The 16,606-nt window shown below is 44.3% G+C and overlaps 7 protein-coding genes across 7 annotated transcripts; 5 read left to right on the plus strand and 2 right to left on the minus strand.

Moving 5' to 3' along the window:
• Positions 1-895: 895 nt before the first annotated feature.
• Positions 896-2,538, plus strand: V865_000039 (uncharacterized protein; the record flags this gene model as incomplete). The annotated part of the gene is made up of 6 exons (XM_066223871.1): positions 896-1,107; positions 1,152-1,318; positions 1,366-1,591; positions 1,767-1,950; positions 2,001-2,136; positions 2,189-2,538. The coding sequence occupies 6 exons, from the start codon at positions 896-898 to the stop codon at positions 2,536-2,538; spliced, it is 1,275 nt and encodes a 424-aa protein (XP_066079968.1).
• A 1,585-nt stretch (positions 2,539-4,123) lies between these two features.
• V865_000040 (uncharacterized protein) lies at positions 4,124-6,993 on the plus strand (the record flags this gene model as incomplete). Its single annotated transcript, XM_066223872.1, has 14 exons — positions 4,124-4,268; positions 4,392-4,486; positions 4,538-4,610; positions 4,733-4,954; positions 5,030-5,141; positions 5,250-5,422; positions 5,515-5,620; positions 5,680-5,720; positions 5,784-5,894; positions 5,950-6,012; positions 6,066-6,138; positions 6,206-6,421; positions 6,504-6,631; positions 6,926-6,993. The coding sequence occupies 14 exons, from the start codon at positions 4,124-4,126 to the stop codon at positions 6,991-6,993; spliced, it is 1,626 nt and encodes a 541-aa protein (XP_066079969.1).
• A 2,111-nt stretch (positions 6,994-9,104) lies between these two features.
• V865_000041 (uncharacterized protein) lies at positions 9,105-9,641 on the plus strand (the record flags this gene model as incomplete). Its single annotated transcript, XM_066223873.1, has 3 exons — positions 9,105-9,181; positions 9,245-9,265; positions 9,332-9,641. 3 exons carry the CDS (start codon positions 9,105-9,107, stop codon positions 9,639-9,641), a joined length of 408 nt encoding a protein of 135 aa, XP_066079970.1.
• A 55-nt stretch (positions 9,642-9,696) lies between these two features.
• Positions 9,697-10,396, plus strand: V865_000042 (uncharacterized protein; the record flags this gene model as incomplete). The annotated part of the gene is made up of 4 exons (XM_066223874.1): positions 9,697-9,808; positions 9,924-9,989; positions 10,055-10,096; positions 10,170-10,396. 4 exons carry the CDS (start codon positions 9,697-9,699, stop codon positions 10,394-10,396), a joined length of 447 nt encoding a protein of 148 aa, XP_066079971.1.
• Positions 10,397-10,975: 579 nt separating this feature from the next.
• V865_000043 (uncharacterized protein) lies at positions 10,976-12,436 on the plus strand (the record flags this gene model as incomplete). Its single annotated transcript, XM_066223875.1, has 3 exons — positions 10,976-11,226; positions 11,389-11,664; positions 12,301-12,436. 3 exons carry the CDS (start codon positions 10,976-10,978, stop codon positions 12,434-12,436), a joined length of 663 nt encoding a protein of 220 aa, XP_066079972.1.
• Positions 12,437-15,113: 2,677 nt separating this feature from the next.
• V865_000044 (uncharacterized protein) lies at positions 15,114-15,550 on the minus strand (the record flags this gene model as incomplete). The annotated part of the gene is made up of 2 exons (XM_066223876.1): positions 15,114-15,393; positions 15,456-15,550. The coding sequence occupies 2 exons, from the start codon at positions 15,548-15,550 to the stop codon at positions 15,114-15,116; spliced, it is 375 nt and encodes a 124-aa protein (XP_066079973.1).
• Positions 15,551-15,600: 50 nt separating this feature from the next.
• On the minus strand, positions 15,601-16,194 carry V865_000045 (uncharacterized protein; the record flags this gene model as incomplete). The annotated part of the gene is made up of 1 exon (XM_066223877.1): positions 15,601-16,194. One exon carries the CDS (start codon positions 16,192-16,194, stop codon positions 15,601-15,603), a length of 594 nt encoding a protein of 197 aa, XP_066079974.1.
• Positions 16,195-16,606: the final 412 nt, after the last annotated feature.

Raw genomic sequence — 16,606 nt, forward strand, 5'->3', positions numbered from 1 at the left:
CGAGGAGAAGGGAAGAAGAGGAAAGAAGGTGCTTCAAAACGGGTAAATATTGGAATGTACGGGATCATTTGATCGGGTCCAGCTCAACGAATAACGTTCGGCCTTATCCGAGGCCCGAGCACTCGGGTTTGCGAACCGGACTCGCTCATATGAAATGGCCAGCAAGGCGAATAGCTTCCATGATGCCAGAGTGTCTTCATTCGGCGGCGAAGATTTCAACGACCCATGCCATGGCGCCTTTGCGAAACCATCGGTGCTTTGCACAATAATTGCAGTCTGCACAGCGAAGAATGGACTTCCAAATGTTCAAGCAAGATGTATATCTTTTCTTTTGCTCGCGGATTGAACCTTAGCCCTTTAGCTCTTCCTGATTCCCTGTTTTGCCGATGCCAATGCCGATGCTTAGCGAAACCGATCTTCCTTGAACCGCGCAGAGCTGAGCCGAACTCCGCATCTTGTTATGCATCAGAACCTAGTTCCAACAATTCTCACAGCCAACTCACTCTGTTTGCGCAGGGCCAATATCATGGGTTTTCCCTGTTTCCTTGCATGGTCACTTCGTCGGCTTCTGATGAACGGTAAAATTTAGATCAGGACATATATCATCAGGGGCTGAAGAGTTCCACAGTTCTATTTGCGGCATGTTCATTCCATAGATAGCTGTCCCATCGCTTGTTTATTGACCATCCCTTACGTCGCATACATCATCATTCCTACACTCTCATACATTTGTTGACATCAATGCACCGCATTATGATCAAAAGTTGGAATTGGCCGGTAGAAATTTGCGAATACACCAACGCAGCTTCGATGTTATATCAAGAGTGAAAATTAAGAAAACAACTTTCAATCTTGTGCATTTCTCGATCTCCACATTTAATTGAAATTGCTCATAATGCTGCAGCTTGTCGCAATCCTCACTCTAGCCCTATCGATAGTGCCCGATGATGTACGAGGCCATCGTGGATGTGCTGGTCATGAAGTGATGAGAAGGAATCTCGGGGGACCTGTGATTTCTAGCGCCGACCAGTTGAGGTCGCTGCAAATGGGAACATTGAACAGGCGTCAAGTAACGGATGAGGCCAGTGCAGCGCAGAGTATAGGTGAGTGTCGCTTGTTGTGGGAACTTTGCTGATTTTTCAAGATCCCAGCACCGAATGTACTGCCTACTCCTACCAGCCAGTGACAGATATAAAGTCTTCTTTCCCTACCATATGGGAGACTGCTACTCTAGTCAACGGGGACACGGAAGCTTCTTCACTCTTTGCTACAATCAATGCTACTCTCAACTCCAAAGTACCTAATGTCAAGCCTAAAGGTGAGTTGCGGGCCTGCACGTAACGGCACTGACCTGACGCCCGCTAGGTACATCCACCGGCGATTTCTCAAACGTTGGTTACAATGCCTCGGACCCCGACTGCTGGTGGACTTGGCGACAATGCACCGATCCTGATTCATCCCTAGGCATCAATGCGGATTATACTACTGTGCCAGAGCCGGACACATGGGGGTTGGGCTTTGATGACGGGCCAAACTGTAGCCATAACGCGTTCTACGACCATCTTCAAAATAACGGGCAAAAGGCGACAATGTAAGTTCTGTCCAACACTGAGCATTCTCTGATCAGACAGGTTCTACATAGGGAGCAACGTTATGGATTGGCCACTTCAAGCTCAGCGAGGTCTCACGGACGGGCATCACATTTGCGTTCATACCTGGTCCCATCAGTGAGTAGATGTCCGCCAAGACCCTTGCTGACCATGTAGATACATGACCTCTTTCTCCAATGAACAGGCATTTGCGGAACTGTATTATACTCGTAAAGCCATCAAAGCAGTCTTGGGGGTAACTCCTACTTGTTGGCGTCCTCCTTATGGTGATGTGGATAATCGGATTAGACTCATTGCTCAAGGTTTGAACTTAACTAATTACGTGTGGTCGGACGACTCGGTGGGTCACGCCCCCTGCGATTCAAAGTCATCGCTAATCACTCATTTCAGGAGGACTGGAGAGCGGGTGCTGCCGGAAGTAATGTGACCGAAGCAGATGTTACTGCGAACTACCAGGCAGTAGTTAGTAAAGTTGCGAACGGCACGTATAAGACAAGCGGACCCATTGTGTTGACTCACGAACTAAGTGAGTTCTCTGGCGAGAAACTCAGGTATCGACTTCGCTGATTTATGGACAGCCAACTTCACCATGTCGGAGTTCATGTCTCAATACGACAGTATCAAGGCAGCTTTCAAATACGTCGTGCCCCTTGCAAGTGCCTTTAACATCACTCAACCATACACCGAAAACAACGTCTCCTATCCCGACTTCCTTACATACACAAATCAGAGCTCCTCAGCCAGCTCGTCCGTTTCTATCAGTGGTTCCAGCACTGGCACTGGCACTACCACGGGTGCCTCATCATCTGCTACCAGTAATTCTAGCAACAGCTCCAACACTAAGAGCTCGGCTTCTCACAACATGGTCGTCAACTTTTTCGTGACCAGCGTTCTTGCCGGGCTTGTTGGTTGCGGCACCTTAATCTAGCTAGTACTGCTGTGTCATATTTGGTGTAAACCTGCATCGTAGCTTTTTCAAGGACATTACTGATATTCATGTTTGAATGGACATTATGCTATGGCACTGAGATGACTAGTCTAATGAAAATCGGGGGTCTTATGCGCCCGAAATTCGTTGGTTCATGGCAGTGTGGAGTAGCGGCTTTTGTTGATGCAATACATGCAACAAGAGCCCGTCCAGTAGACCTTTAGTAGTCTTTGTCCATGGAACAATTGCACGCAATACTTCTTGGGCTTCCACATCGTTGAGTGTGAGGAGTAGTCAGCTTGCGGACACTCGACGAGAAATGCTAAAACAAGCACCTCGATGCTCCATGCGGATCACTCATGTGCCGATCTTCAAAACCAAAGTTGATTGAGGATGCCGACGGGCTTTGGCTCCGGAAGATGTAGCTTGCCTCTATGCAGCCCCTCAAGCCCAGCCTACACGTGTACACTCTCCTCTCATTCCTCTCTGCACTCAACGATGGCTGGATACGATGTACAACGTTCCCTCAAGGGAGGGGGGGAAAGAGACGGTGCTGAAATTACGAGATTGTATCCTCCCGAAAGAAGTCAAGCTCGGCGGTCTATGCGGTCGGGCATGTCCGATAGATACCCAACGGTGAGAATACTGGATGAGATGGAATAACAAGTGGTGATCTGGAACAATGACACACATGAGTTATGCAGTGCCTTTATCATATAATCACAGATATATCTTCACATATCTGCACTCGGGAAGTTTCCACTTCATTCAATAAGATCGATGCCTTAGTTCAACGAAGATCTAGACGTAATATAGACGTAATACCATTAAGTGAGGAGAATACGGGAATCCTGACGGGGGACGGGGAACGAAGAAAGGGGAAACGGGAGGAACCAAACATCATTTCAGTACCAAACTCACTTACGATAGCATTTGGTGCAAACAATGCTATTCATTCACATACGATATCGAGTAGTGAGATCTATGTGCCGTGCATGACATATCTATGGAGAAAGTTCAGAAGATTCAGCAGTACAGAAGATATGTCTGTGTCTGTCACTTCAAAGTATCATTCCGTTTACTCTTCTTGAGATCCCTTATTCAGCTTAATACAAGTTGTTACAATCATATCCTCAGTTCAGCTCATACAATCGTACACACTCTCACACATTGACTGTTTTGATCAGTCACTCAACACCCGATTCATTCAATCACATGTTCACCCTTCCTCTCCGCTAATCCGTTTGTCCTCGACTAGCTGCGCAGTATGATCCCACCAGAGAATTCATCCCATATTGGAACCTCCAACATGGTTTCTTCACCTTCAACTTCGTCTGGACCAATACCTCCTCCTCCATATGCAGATAAGGAATAATATGCTTCAGACGAGCTTATCGAAAAAGGTTAGGGCGTCCTTGCTATGTCACGAGGCATACATTTCCTCTTTTCTGCTGTGTACGGCTTCGGAACAAGGTGGACTGCTTTGGCTAAAGGATGAATTTTCTCAATAGAACAAGTAACAGGAGAAATCACGACAGTGGGACCAGGATCGATCTCTTATGCAAAAATATTCACAAGGGGAACAATGAATATAGAATTAAAGCTGAACAAAAAGCTACCTGATTTACCGGAAGGGTATGCTTCGTCCGTAAGAGAGATAGGGGTCGATACGGTAGATTGGAGGAACTGTCCGGAGATGTTCGTTGTGATTTTCATTGTGGGTTCGAGAGGTAAGTGTGTTTTGGCATTTCTTGTATTAACCATTGACTGGACCAGGAAGTTGAAGAACAACGCAGTTCATTGCGTCTTGGAGTTATATCTTATGAACTTTACTGATTTCTCTACTCAACTAGGGGACGTACAACCGTACATCTCTTTGGCCCTTGAAATGATCCGATCGAACGGACATACAGTCAGGATAGCTTCACACGGTGAGCTTGCGAGTTTGGTGAGAGGTGCAAACTCCTCGTTGAACGGAGAAGTAGATAAGAAAGGAAAGACACTGGAAGGTAGATTGGAGTTCTATGATGTTGGAGGTGTTCCGAAGGAGTTGATGGCTTACATGGTGAAGAGTGAGTCGACATGGCATCAAATCTCACATGCGCAAACCTCTCATAGACCCAGATACCAAACACGAGGGGTCAACAAGTTAAGTGAGATGGGTTAGAGCTAAATGGTATTTGTTTATGTTTAGACCCAGGCCTTTTACCAGGCTTCGAATCACTTACCAATGGAGATACCCCCTCCAAGAAACGGATGACCTCGGATATGTTACGTGGATTCTATCGATCCACGTTTTGTCCTGATCAATCGACTGGAAGACCGTTCACTGCAAATGCTATTATCAGTAACCCTCCTGCGTTCGGTCATATACATATTGCCGAGGCTCCAGGTGTACCATTACATATGAGTTTCAGTGAATTCTTTTATCTCCACGTGACACCGCTTGCAATGAAGATGTATACTCGTACTGATCTCGGTGCACACTTAGCAATGCCATGGTCGCCTTCCACCGCGTTCAGACATCCCTTAGCTAACATACTGGAAAGTAATGCGGAACCGGGACTGAGCAACTATCTCTCTTATGCACTGGTCGGTATGTTGTGAGTGATCTTTCAAGCAGTCCAGTGGCAACCCAATCTTGGAAGATTGTTTTTCGGGAGATTATCGTAATATGGGAATGAACACATGCTGATTATGAAAATGTATAGAACGTGGCAAGGCTTAGGCGAAGTGATCAACAAGTTCCGGAAATTCATCTTAGGTACAGATAAGCTATCAAGCAGACTAGGGCCCTCTGTGCTAGATAGGTTAAAAGTCCCCTGGACGTACTGCTGGAGTGGAAGCCTGGTTCCCAAGCCAAAGGACTGGAAGGAGAATATAGGTGAGCTAGTCTCCTCTTCCGCTTTCACGCATATCTACGGTCTGGTTGTTTGCTTCTTTGTTAACGCTGAACTCCGATTTGGGCGATTTCAGATATCTCAGGATTCTACTTCTATGAGAATCAAAGTAATTATACGCCCGACAAGGAATTGGTGGAGTTCTTAAGAAGCGGTTCAGTATCTATATATATATTGGGTCAGTATAGCACTCATCATTGAATTCGTTTACATACAGGATTGGTGCTGAAAATGATCACAGGTTCAGATCCATTGTCATCGATAATCCTCGTCAGATGACAGGTATGTCCATGATTTGACCGCTTCACATTGATGGAATCTACCCTTGCTGATTACAATGCGTAGAGATGATATTCGAAGCCGTAAAGCGAACTGGAGTGAGGGCAATTCTCAGTTCTGGCTGGGCAGGATTAGGCGATGATATGGATATTCCAGATGATATTCTGATTGCTAGAGGTAAGTCAGGTTATATATCCCACTTTCAACGAAGCTGATCCGGAAACAATAAAAGGTAATATCGCACATGACTGGTTATTTCCTAAAGGAAGAATCCAGGCGGTATGCCATCATGGAGGTCAGTGAGACATCGCATCTCGCCATCTTTCAACTTCTGATACCCTAAAATAGGTGCTGGGACCGCAGCTATCGGTCTAAAGAATGGTTTACCTACAATAGTAGTCCCATACTTCGGGGATCAGAAGTAAGTGTGCTTCAGCTGGATCATCATGTTCTGCTTGGAAGAATCGACTCATATCCTCGTATGTTAGATTCTGGGGCGAACAGATTCATGCACGGAGCGCTGGGCCACTACCAATTCCTTACAAACATCTTAACGTCGAGAATCTTACAGAAGCCATCCTTTTTGTCCTTACGCCTCGAGCGCAAGTGGCTGCAGCTGAGATGGGACGTCAGATAAGGGCAGAAACTGGCGAGAAGAGGGGTGTCGATAGTTTCCATAAACATCTGCCATTATTGAATATGAGGTGAGGTATAACACACTATCGCCAAATTCTCACATCGGATCATCCTTTAGTGAGGATTTTCAGCTGATGATTGGTTCCTCAGGTGCGATGTGGATCCTACGAGAGTAGCGATATGGTGGTCTGACCAGTACTGCCTCAAGCTCTCTGGTGCATCAGCTGGGCTGTTAGCCAAGGAAGATAAATTGGACCTGAAGAAGCTGGCTCCACACCGTGAGTTGTGTGTTGAGGAGATTCATTCCTCCGTCTCTTGATTCTTCTTCATGACCGCATCCGCCAAACATATCTCAACACCAGGTAATTCAACTTGATCTTGTCTCAACCAGTCTGCCAACATTCCTTTGAACTTCTCATGTTTGACTGTTCCTTGATAGTCTTGATAAACACCTGTAATGATCTCTCGGAGGATGCAGAGCTTGAAGGTCCTCATAGATTGTCTTTCGATAATTTGCTCAGTCGAGCAGATCTCATAAGATGTTCTCAGGATGGGATAAGTTGTGGGTATAGCGGAACTAAGCGAAAAGGGAGAAAAAGGCGAAGTCAGTTATGCTTCAGCCGAGTTGGACGCGGTCTGAAATAGATCAACATACAACCTCCAGCTCTTGTCATTTCTGGTTCGACATGAGATATAGAACATCAGCTGCAGTACTAAGATATGGCGAATAGGGCGGCAAGGTGCTATGATGCTATCGGAAATCACTCACTTTGCGACTTGAGGAAGTAGTTCCTCCATTTGTAAAGTCCTTCCTAATGATCTTTCCCTTTCTTCATCATCACCTAAGAGTCTCCAGCACGCTCGAAGTTCGTCGGCTGTCAGTGCTCTGGGTCTGGTTCTGTCTGCTTGTTCGACCATGGTTGCACGAAGACTGTTGATGATCACCACAGTTGCAGGTGGATCGTAAGATTGAAGAAGTAAAGAACGGAAAGCAGAATGTGAGCTACTCATATGTTTTGATATCTGTGTGTTGACAAAATCGAGGGACGGAATCATACTTGAGGGTGAGGGGTCCGTGCGGCGGTCCGAGCGCACTTGATCTCGACAAGTCATTATCGGATGGTTCCTGAGATCTTCAGAGCATTGACCTCAGCCTCATCTAAGTTTATGGCATGCATACAATCGACATCAGTATGTACAACGCAATCGAAAATGACACCTTGTAAACATTGCGTTCTCTTTCTCCAAGCGAGGAGGTCCAGACAGGCCCCTGTAAACGAAGATAGCTAGGTCACTCAAAGGTCCTTGGTAAGAATGATGCTTTCGCGTGACGGCGTCCGATCTTCTGTTCATCTTGTAGCCATTCTGTAGCAAATCCGAATCTAATTTTTTTTTGATTCTCGAACTTCCTTTACAATGAAATGACGACGGTCTCTGTCTTCATTCGATTTGACATGCTGGGATCTTCGCCACATTGCGAGCCACACAACATTATATTACCTAAAAGCATGATTTCATGAAAGATTGCGATCATATTGACCGGTCTCAGTGCTCGGTAATTTCATGATCATTCTTTAAATTTCCGCCACAGGTCGGCGGGAGAGAATAGGTCGCGGTGTGGTTTTGGGGTGAGGTGTGTCGCTCTTAGACATAAGCGATGATTTTACTGAAATTCGTTTTACGTTGAGCACTAAGGAGCAACGTGAAGAAGATGGATACGAGTAGTAGAGAGGAAGTCATAGGAAATGATTTACATTCGTACTCTCATTCATATAAATCATCGATCATGGTGAGAATGGACGAGAAGCAGAAGAAGCATGTACACTATGTGTGTATAGCCACAACTTCCAGTCATGTCATCGGCGAACAAAGATTATTGCAGTGAGTTTGCAGTTTAGCCAGACTATGATTTATGTCCGTGTACAGTACATTTCATTGTATTATGTATAGCGTATCCCCCACATGTGGACGTGTATGGCAGATACTGGTAACAGATAGTGGTAGATGTAACTTAGCAGCATCGGATGCTACTCAGTGCAAATTCCACCCGGGGACATGTACAGTACTGTATGTACCAAATCTGCCACAATTATTCCCTTCTTCTCTATGACCTTCATACGAGCAGTGTGATCAAAGTATGTAGATATGTAATCATACGAAATAAGACTCGTCAGCCTCGATCATTCTAGAGCCCTGATGAGAGATGTACTGAGATCTTTAGTATTGATGGTCTTATCTTACGCCCTAGTCAATCATCACTCATTTCCAAGCTTAGCCCTTCGGTCCACTGCCACATCGGGTCCAGTACTGCGTTGTTGCAAGTCGTCCCTTCCTCTGCTCGAGAGCACTGATACTCATATGTGGTGGTGAGACCGAATGATGGGATTCGTTCAATAATCAGAAGCAAGGACCCACTGGTGATCGTTTGTAGTCATTTTGTTTTGTTCTGTTTGGCCAAGTTTAGAATTGGTCCTGACGACGAGAACATTCCACTTCCAATCGACCAAGACCAAAATACAGTATTCTACTTTATATGTATACATATATATGGCGGATGGAACATTTCAGTTGACTAAACTTTCTTTCGTTTGTTTCTTTTTTCACTTAACTTAACAGTAAGCTTTTCTTTTTATTTATTCATTCATCGTCTACCGTCCATCCAATCTGTTTCCCACCAACATGACCCACTTATACGATCGCCAATCCCCTCGAGACCTTACCATACCTGAATAATGGGCAAGTTGGGATATCATGCTTGATCAACCTTCTCGAGAAGCCAAGTTGGTTCGAGATTCTCTCGGAAAAGATACGTTGCCTTCTTTCGCTCTGTAAGTACGATATGTTCCACTTTCAAGTGGTTGTGCTGACTTGATTGTGGATCGATATTATAGTAACAATGAGATTACCACTTGGTGAGTGACGGAAAGCTTAGTGAGAATAAGGTTTGATGCTGACATCAGCTCATTCGACTGCTACAGTGGCAGAAAACCTTCAGCCTGTCCTATCATCCGAACCGACTACGATAAACACTCGGACGATACTCTCATCAAATGTCAAAATCATCGATCACTCCGACTTCTCATCATTCGAGACATTTTTTTGCTTGGTAGCGAACACCTCGTCAACTTACCGCCTTGGATGCGACGAAGAACCCTCAAAGAACTCTGGGAGGTACTTCATCAATCTGATCGACAGGAGATGGAGCTACCTAAGAGGCTTGCACTTGCTGAGGCGGTGAAGGACAAGGCTAACGAGCGAGTCACTCTCACTCGCTCTGAGGGAAAATAATCAAGCTGATTTAAGCACTCCATTGCATCCACGGACGCTAGACTCTTCAAAGGTGATGATTGGTCGGCCGCTCTTGAGCATTACCAGAACGCTTGGTGTACTCTTCTTCCTTACCACTTGGACGCTTTTCCTGCTGGGCATCCCGCCAGATCACTCATTGCTAAAATGTAAATTATGTCCTTCCAGTCTTCCACATCATATCTATCATATCTATCATATACAATTTCCCTTTATGAAGACCGTCTTGCTGATCAAGGTTTATATTGTCTACTCGACTGACAGGGAATGTAAGATCTTCAATAACATCATGGCCACCGTCCTCGAGATGGTCAAAGCGAACGATCATAAGTACTCGAAACAAAGGAAAATCAAATTGCTCGATATTGGATATCGATCTGGAATGGCCATTTTAGGTATTTGCTTTGCCATGGACGTCGGATGCCTACAAACTACACGTGAGTACAAATGAAGAGAAATTAAGTGTAAAAGCCCATGACTGACTTACTGAACCCATGGGACTCATCAAAGTCCGACGAATCGCCCAAATCAAGAGTAAAATCGACGTTCTCGATACCAACAAGACCTGTCAAGCTCCCAGCAAAGAGTTCCGAAAGCTCCATGATGACCTCATCAAATACTGTAAAGATCGAGATCCTGATGAAAAGCTCTTCCTCTTCGACTACAAAGCACCGTCTACCAAGAGTGATTTCGAAACGATGATGATGATGGCGATGATGAAATTCATGGATATGTAGTTTACCTTTATACTCTTTGAGGTATCAAGTTATACCCCAAAGAGTGGTATCAGATATGGTGAGGATGGTCGAAGTTGAATATACACGAGGAACATCTTGGATACTTACATAGATATACATACATATACGATGTCAAATCAAATTAGGTAAAAAACAAGTTACATACATCATATATGCTCAAGTTAATACAAGAACTAAATCGAATGCTATGCATGTGCAGTATCCAAGTGATAGAGACTACGCTGAATTCTCTATTCACAACTATGAACCCTGGGTCAGAAGCATATATCTGGAGCTGACGTGAGATCATACTCATACGCACCGTGTCACGCTCAGACACCCCGATCACTATGCCACCACTCAGTGATTAGTCATCACTATCATCACTATCATCACTATCATCACTATCATCATCATCATCATCATCATCATCATCATCATCATCCTACTTTCATTCTCGATGACATCCCCTTTCTATCTCTTCGGGCGATTCCAATTCTGACCACCGCATATAGCAAATAATATCTGTACATAGCAACTCACTAATAAGCAACATTACTCTCGATCTTTCCCTCTACAATGGCAGAAACAACCCCAGAACCGGAACCGGAACAACAGCTCGAATCAGACTCAAACCCAGAACAAGAGGATGGATCACAAACTGAATCTCAATCCGAGGATGGTGAAATTATCAACGATCGGTACCTACCTCGACCACTGACGATGTACCAGCTATTCGTATCTTGGGAGAATCAGATTAATCATGGTAAATTACAGATGGACGAGAGGGATATCATGACTGATAGGAGGATCGTACCATTCAATGCGCAGTGAGGTGAACTTCCTGCTTCTTCTCCATTCGAAGTAACTGACGAGAAGTATTGGTCCTCTCACTAGTAATGAAGAACCACTCTCTCTGTGAAATCTATTCAAACTTCAATTACTTAACCGCAGGATGTACTTTACCGTATGCTAACGTTGATGTTCGTCAGCTTCGCCTACCCCACCTTATATCCTCTCATTCGTATAGATTACTATACTCAATCGACCTATCAGCTCAACGAATCTTACCTGTTTCGATTCCGTAAACTACTGCTTATAAGAGATCTGCTGGATATACCACTTGACAAAAGAGACGGAATAGTATCGGAGGGAGGAGAGACAAGGTTCCTGCAGCTATGGGTTGAGGGATCAGAAGATGACAAATTACACAAGAGTCTAGAAGATAGATGGTATTATGCTAGAGAGCTGAAGGATCAGGCCAATGTGTGAGTGTCCAACATACCTTAGCCTCTGGCCAATGACACTTTGTGTGTAAAACATTCTGGCTTATATACTTTTACTCTAGCTCATTCCATCATGGACGTATACGACTGGCGATGCAATTGTATTGTCAATCATGGTTTACCCTCTACCCGTATCATATCGATGCGTTTCATAGAAGAGATCCTCAAAGATGCATGATTGCTCATACGTGAGTTGACCTGGCTGAAAGTACACTTTGGACTAAGACCAAGCTGATAGTCAATGGTTCTTACGTTACATTGCATTGAACGAATAAAGTGAAGTTTCACTGTACAATAACATTCTAGCGTGTATCTTACGGATCCTACGAGAAGATGGAAATAGGATGGATATGCAAACACGATTGAATATCTGTGAATTAGGTGTAGGATGTTGGACTTGCAGTCAGACTGTACTTTTCTCAACTTCTGTTCGAGCGGTAAGGTTGTTCAGTAAGTTTGAGTGTTTCTCACTTCTTCGCTAAAATCTCATCTCCGCCGCAACCAGGAATGAAGTCGGAGCTGACTTATGCGATCGTTCAGTGAAACGTATTATCACCCTTCGCGATCACCTGATAGCTCTCCAGAACGATCATCCTGAGATAGAGACATGAGTCTTAGAATACCTTCCGAAGAAGCACTCCGATTCCCTTTCCTCAAGCACTATCTCGATCAAGGCAAGAAGGATGAGAATGAGAGGTGTTGGGATCTGGATCTGAAGAGAGTCAACATGTGGGACGAAAGGTTCAGGATATAATATAACATTCCGTGGAAATGGATTGACAGAGGCATCATGTAGCAGTAATCTGGAGCAATAGGGCGGGAGTGATATGTGTTGTACTTGTATTGTGTTTGTAGTTCTCTTACTTGTAGCCCTGTTTCCGTGAACTGGATGAGGATGTATGCATATATAGTGACCTATTGTAATACTACACCAAGCACAAGAGAATGTCACCCACCGGTCCATGCTCTCGATGACAGATACAGTACAGAGTATCGATCGGAAGTGGTGTGGGCTGACGTGAGATGACCCATTGAGCATTCGATGAATGGCGGGACGGACACACAGACAATCATCCCACATGAACTTGAAAGTCAACAAAAACAATTATCTCCATCTTCCGTGGCTCTCTTCTCTTGATCATCCCTAATCTTCAATCATCTGCATCCCCTCCCTTGTACACAGTCATATATGTATCACCTATCACCTGGCATCCACTCACCCATCCTGCCACATCCCGATCGATTCTCACCTCGAGAACTCACTTTGATCGAGTTGTGGAGAGGTTGGGATCCGTCCTTGGATCATATCAAGCTCAGCCATAATATCGGTGTCCAGAATACCGTCGAGCATATTTTACCAGAGGGATCTACGTAAGTGCATGACTGTTCTCTTGTTACAGCACGGAAAGTGGTTATAGGACAAAATTGAACTCGATATTGGTGTACAATAGCAATGATGATTCGTTGTCCGTGTAAGTGCATCAAAAACCCAAAGATCCACTCTATCTCTACCTCTCAGTGCGAAAGAGTCAACCCTCTGCTGAAAAAATCCTCACTCCATACCTTAGCACCGAAAACCCTTTCGAATACCCAATCTACCGGACGGACTTCTACACCCAAACCACCCTTCAGCTCAATACCCACCACAACCGACGAGCCAATCAACTCCTCCAAATGAGAGACCTCCTCGATATTCCTCTCGAGAAATATGCAGATATCGATGTTGAACATGGCGGAAACCGTTTCAAACAAGTGTGGGATAAGACAAGGACATATGAGAGTGTTATAATGATATTGGAAGAGAAATGGTATACTGCTGCCCAATACATTCGCCCTGGGCAACATGTCAGTGGGTGACGTTGTGTCTCCTATCCCTATTCTTAGACGCTCACGATGTTGCTCGTAGATCCTTACAAACCGGACGGTATAGAGAAGCGATCTATCACTATATTCAAGGATGGTTCACCTTCTTGCCATTTCATTATAACGCATTTGCGATTGGTGATACGAGACGATATACGATAGCTTCTACGTGAGTTACGACAACCTTATTTGACGCAACTTCTATTCTTTAGCTTACAGTATGTTGTCCTTTTTTGTCATCTTGATAGACAAGCAGCGATATTCAGGTGTATGCTCGACTCTCTTGTCAAATGATCAAAGACGAGGGTGAACGACTAAGCGTAGAAATTAGACTGTACCTAGGTAGATTAGGGATGAATTGCTGGAGTTGTTCAACAGAGATCTTATTCGCCACTTCCTGTGGGTTCATCAGAAAATTCAGTGAGTTTTAGTATTAATATCAATATCGAATACCTTAATTCCCGGGTAGAACTCACTGTTGACTTAAGTGCTGTAAACATTGGTAGTCACTCTTTTAGAGGATATGCGAAAGATCCTGAATGAAATACACGAATCACATCCCCCAAGTCCCCTTCACACCGCCAGTCCGATGACGAGATGGAAATAACTATGTCTAAAGATTGGTGTACAATCAAGGACGATACTGATAGTTGTTCCGCTTTGAATGTTAAGGAGATCAACACGCTGGATGAAAGGTATAGAGGTGAGACAAGCAGGGAACATATTATGAGATGGCACGAAGGGCAATAAGGTATACTGTAAGGGTCTCTCCATGATGTTTTCCTTTTCTTTAAATTGCAAAACAAGTATATCTGATTTCTCAAAAGCGATTTCGCACATTTTCATCCGTGCTGTGACCAGTTTATGGGATACATTGTATACTTGTGACTCATCTAGTTACTTTTCGAACATTCACATAGGTGTTTGTATCAAGATATCAGATTCGTAGTAAGTAGTCTGGAGCCAATGTGACATGTATCGACGGAACTTGTGCGATACTCACTCAGACCAAGAGTATCCAGTTCATCAATGACATACACTATGACCATTCAATCAGATCTGACTACAGTAGTCATTGTTTTGTACATACGATATGCCATGATGATTCAGTTCCGTTGCGACACAGAATAGTAGATGGACTGTACGATCGATTCTCCTTACATGATCATTCAACAGCTGTGGCAGCATACCGTCAATATGTACAATCGCTGAGCTTATAATTACTATTTTGTGCGATTTAAGAAGGGACTGTGACCGATTGTGATGATAGAATGCGAGCTGTTTTATAAACATAGGCTGTGACCATCCAAAAAAATATTTCAACAGCTAAAAATGCCGCGCGAAGAAGATGAAAGATCCGTTCGCAATTCTGCATGATCTCCCCCACCTCAAAAGGATAGTTGATCAATCTGAGAACAATCTCAGGTTCATCCTTTGAATGTGCGCAAGTTCTGGCAGTCGACCGGTACACCATTCTTACTTTTGTTCCCGTATCATGAGAAGCCCACAGATATCAGTTACAGTCCTTGAGCTCAAGAATAACAAGAATCAAGTCTTGGACGAGATACTCATTCTTCATGAATCCTGAACCTAATTCCTACCCAGGCTTTTTGACTTTTCAACGCCGCCTGCCTTTCCTCTTCACCTTCTGGATAGTATCTACTTTCACTGAAGTCGATGATCACGTATGGTCGAGACGAATGTTTGCTTTGTTGATGAGGTAGTAATCGATGTAAAATACCACCTTTGGCTGGTATTCGTACGTGATGAGCATGCATTTCGTCACGCTTTTGATCATGGACGACACCATAGGAACCGAGCTCTCTGTAAAGTGTAAAGACACCGATCCTACGATGATGCAGCTCATCATCAGTATTCTGGATGTAATCAGATTGACGGATGGGACTCACCTTTCCTTGAGTGGCAGTTTCCAGTACGCAACCTGATGTTCATCATCACTCTTCTTATCCGTCCCAATACAACTCCCGACATCTTCCAACAACATTGCTATTGCACTACATTGTGGCCATGCATAGTCGTCGCCGTGCGCACTCATCAAGTTATCGGTGAAGAAGAAACGAATGTACCGAAATGGTGAGGTACAATTGACCCTTGTAATTGGAAATCTGAAAGGTAGGTGGTATAGGCATGATGTTCATTGGAAATTCGTTTTAAAGCCAATTGTCGACTTAACCGACCTTGTTCTAGGTCTTCTTCTATGAATTCATCGCTGTGACCATCGAGGAATGAGGTAAGATCAGAAACCTTGAGAATGAGCTTGATCTGCTGAGGGTGCGAGGGAAGGTAAAGAGACGATCGATAGATATGCGTCCAGAGATGTCCCGAAGCGACTTGCTCCATGTCTCGAGCACTGCCGATTATGGTCGGTGATTTGAGATTGATAGTCGAGTGATCTGGTACAACTCGGCTTTGATCAGAGATATTCATGTCGGTGATGGCTGGTAGTGACAGCCGTGGTTGCTCTTGCTGTTGCTGCTGATACTCAGAAATGGGTATACGCCACTTGAATTCACCTTGGACGAGTTGATACCCTCCAGTTAGGGGTAAGATATCTCCACGGTCTTTGAGACCAACGATGCGGATGTGATCGTAAGGCTCGAGTAGAGATTTGAGTTGAACAGGATCCATCTCATCGGGAATGGTGTTCTATTTCTCTACATTATCAGTGAATTGACTTGAGCGACTTAGTGGACAAAACAACATGCTGTATGGTCATATCGACCGAAATCTAAGGTTGATAAGTACTACAGTCAATTCAATTCAATTCAGTAAAATGGTGTAGAGTGGAGGTTGAGCCGACCAGAAATATGATCAAGAATTCTGCATATGTTGTTCAAGCATCTCTGATGACTAAAGAATATGCAGGCTGACCGGGTCGTCAATCTACTGTACTGTAAATGCTGAGTCGTCACCAATTCATACGTCAAACCTGTTGTACAATACTGTTACATATCGCTTGGTACGCCCTCTATCACGCACGCTACGCTAATATCGTTTTGTCCTGCTTCTCCCTCCTCTTCTTCCTTGCTCTCGCCCTCAT

This window comes from Kwoniella europaea, chromosome 1 (genome assembly GCF_036810445.1).
Source record: "Kwoniella europaea PYCC6329 chromosome 1, complete sequence".
NCBI lineage: Eukaryota > Fungi > Basidiomycota > Tremellomycetes > Tremellales > Cryptococcaceae > Kwoniella > Kwoniella europaea.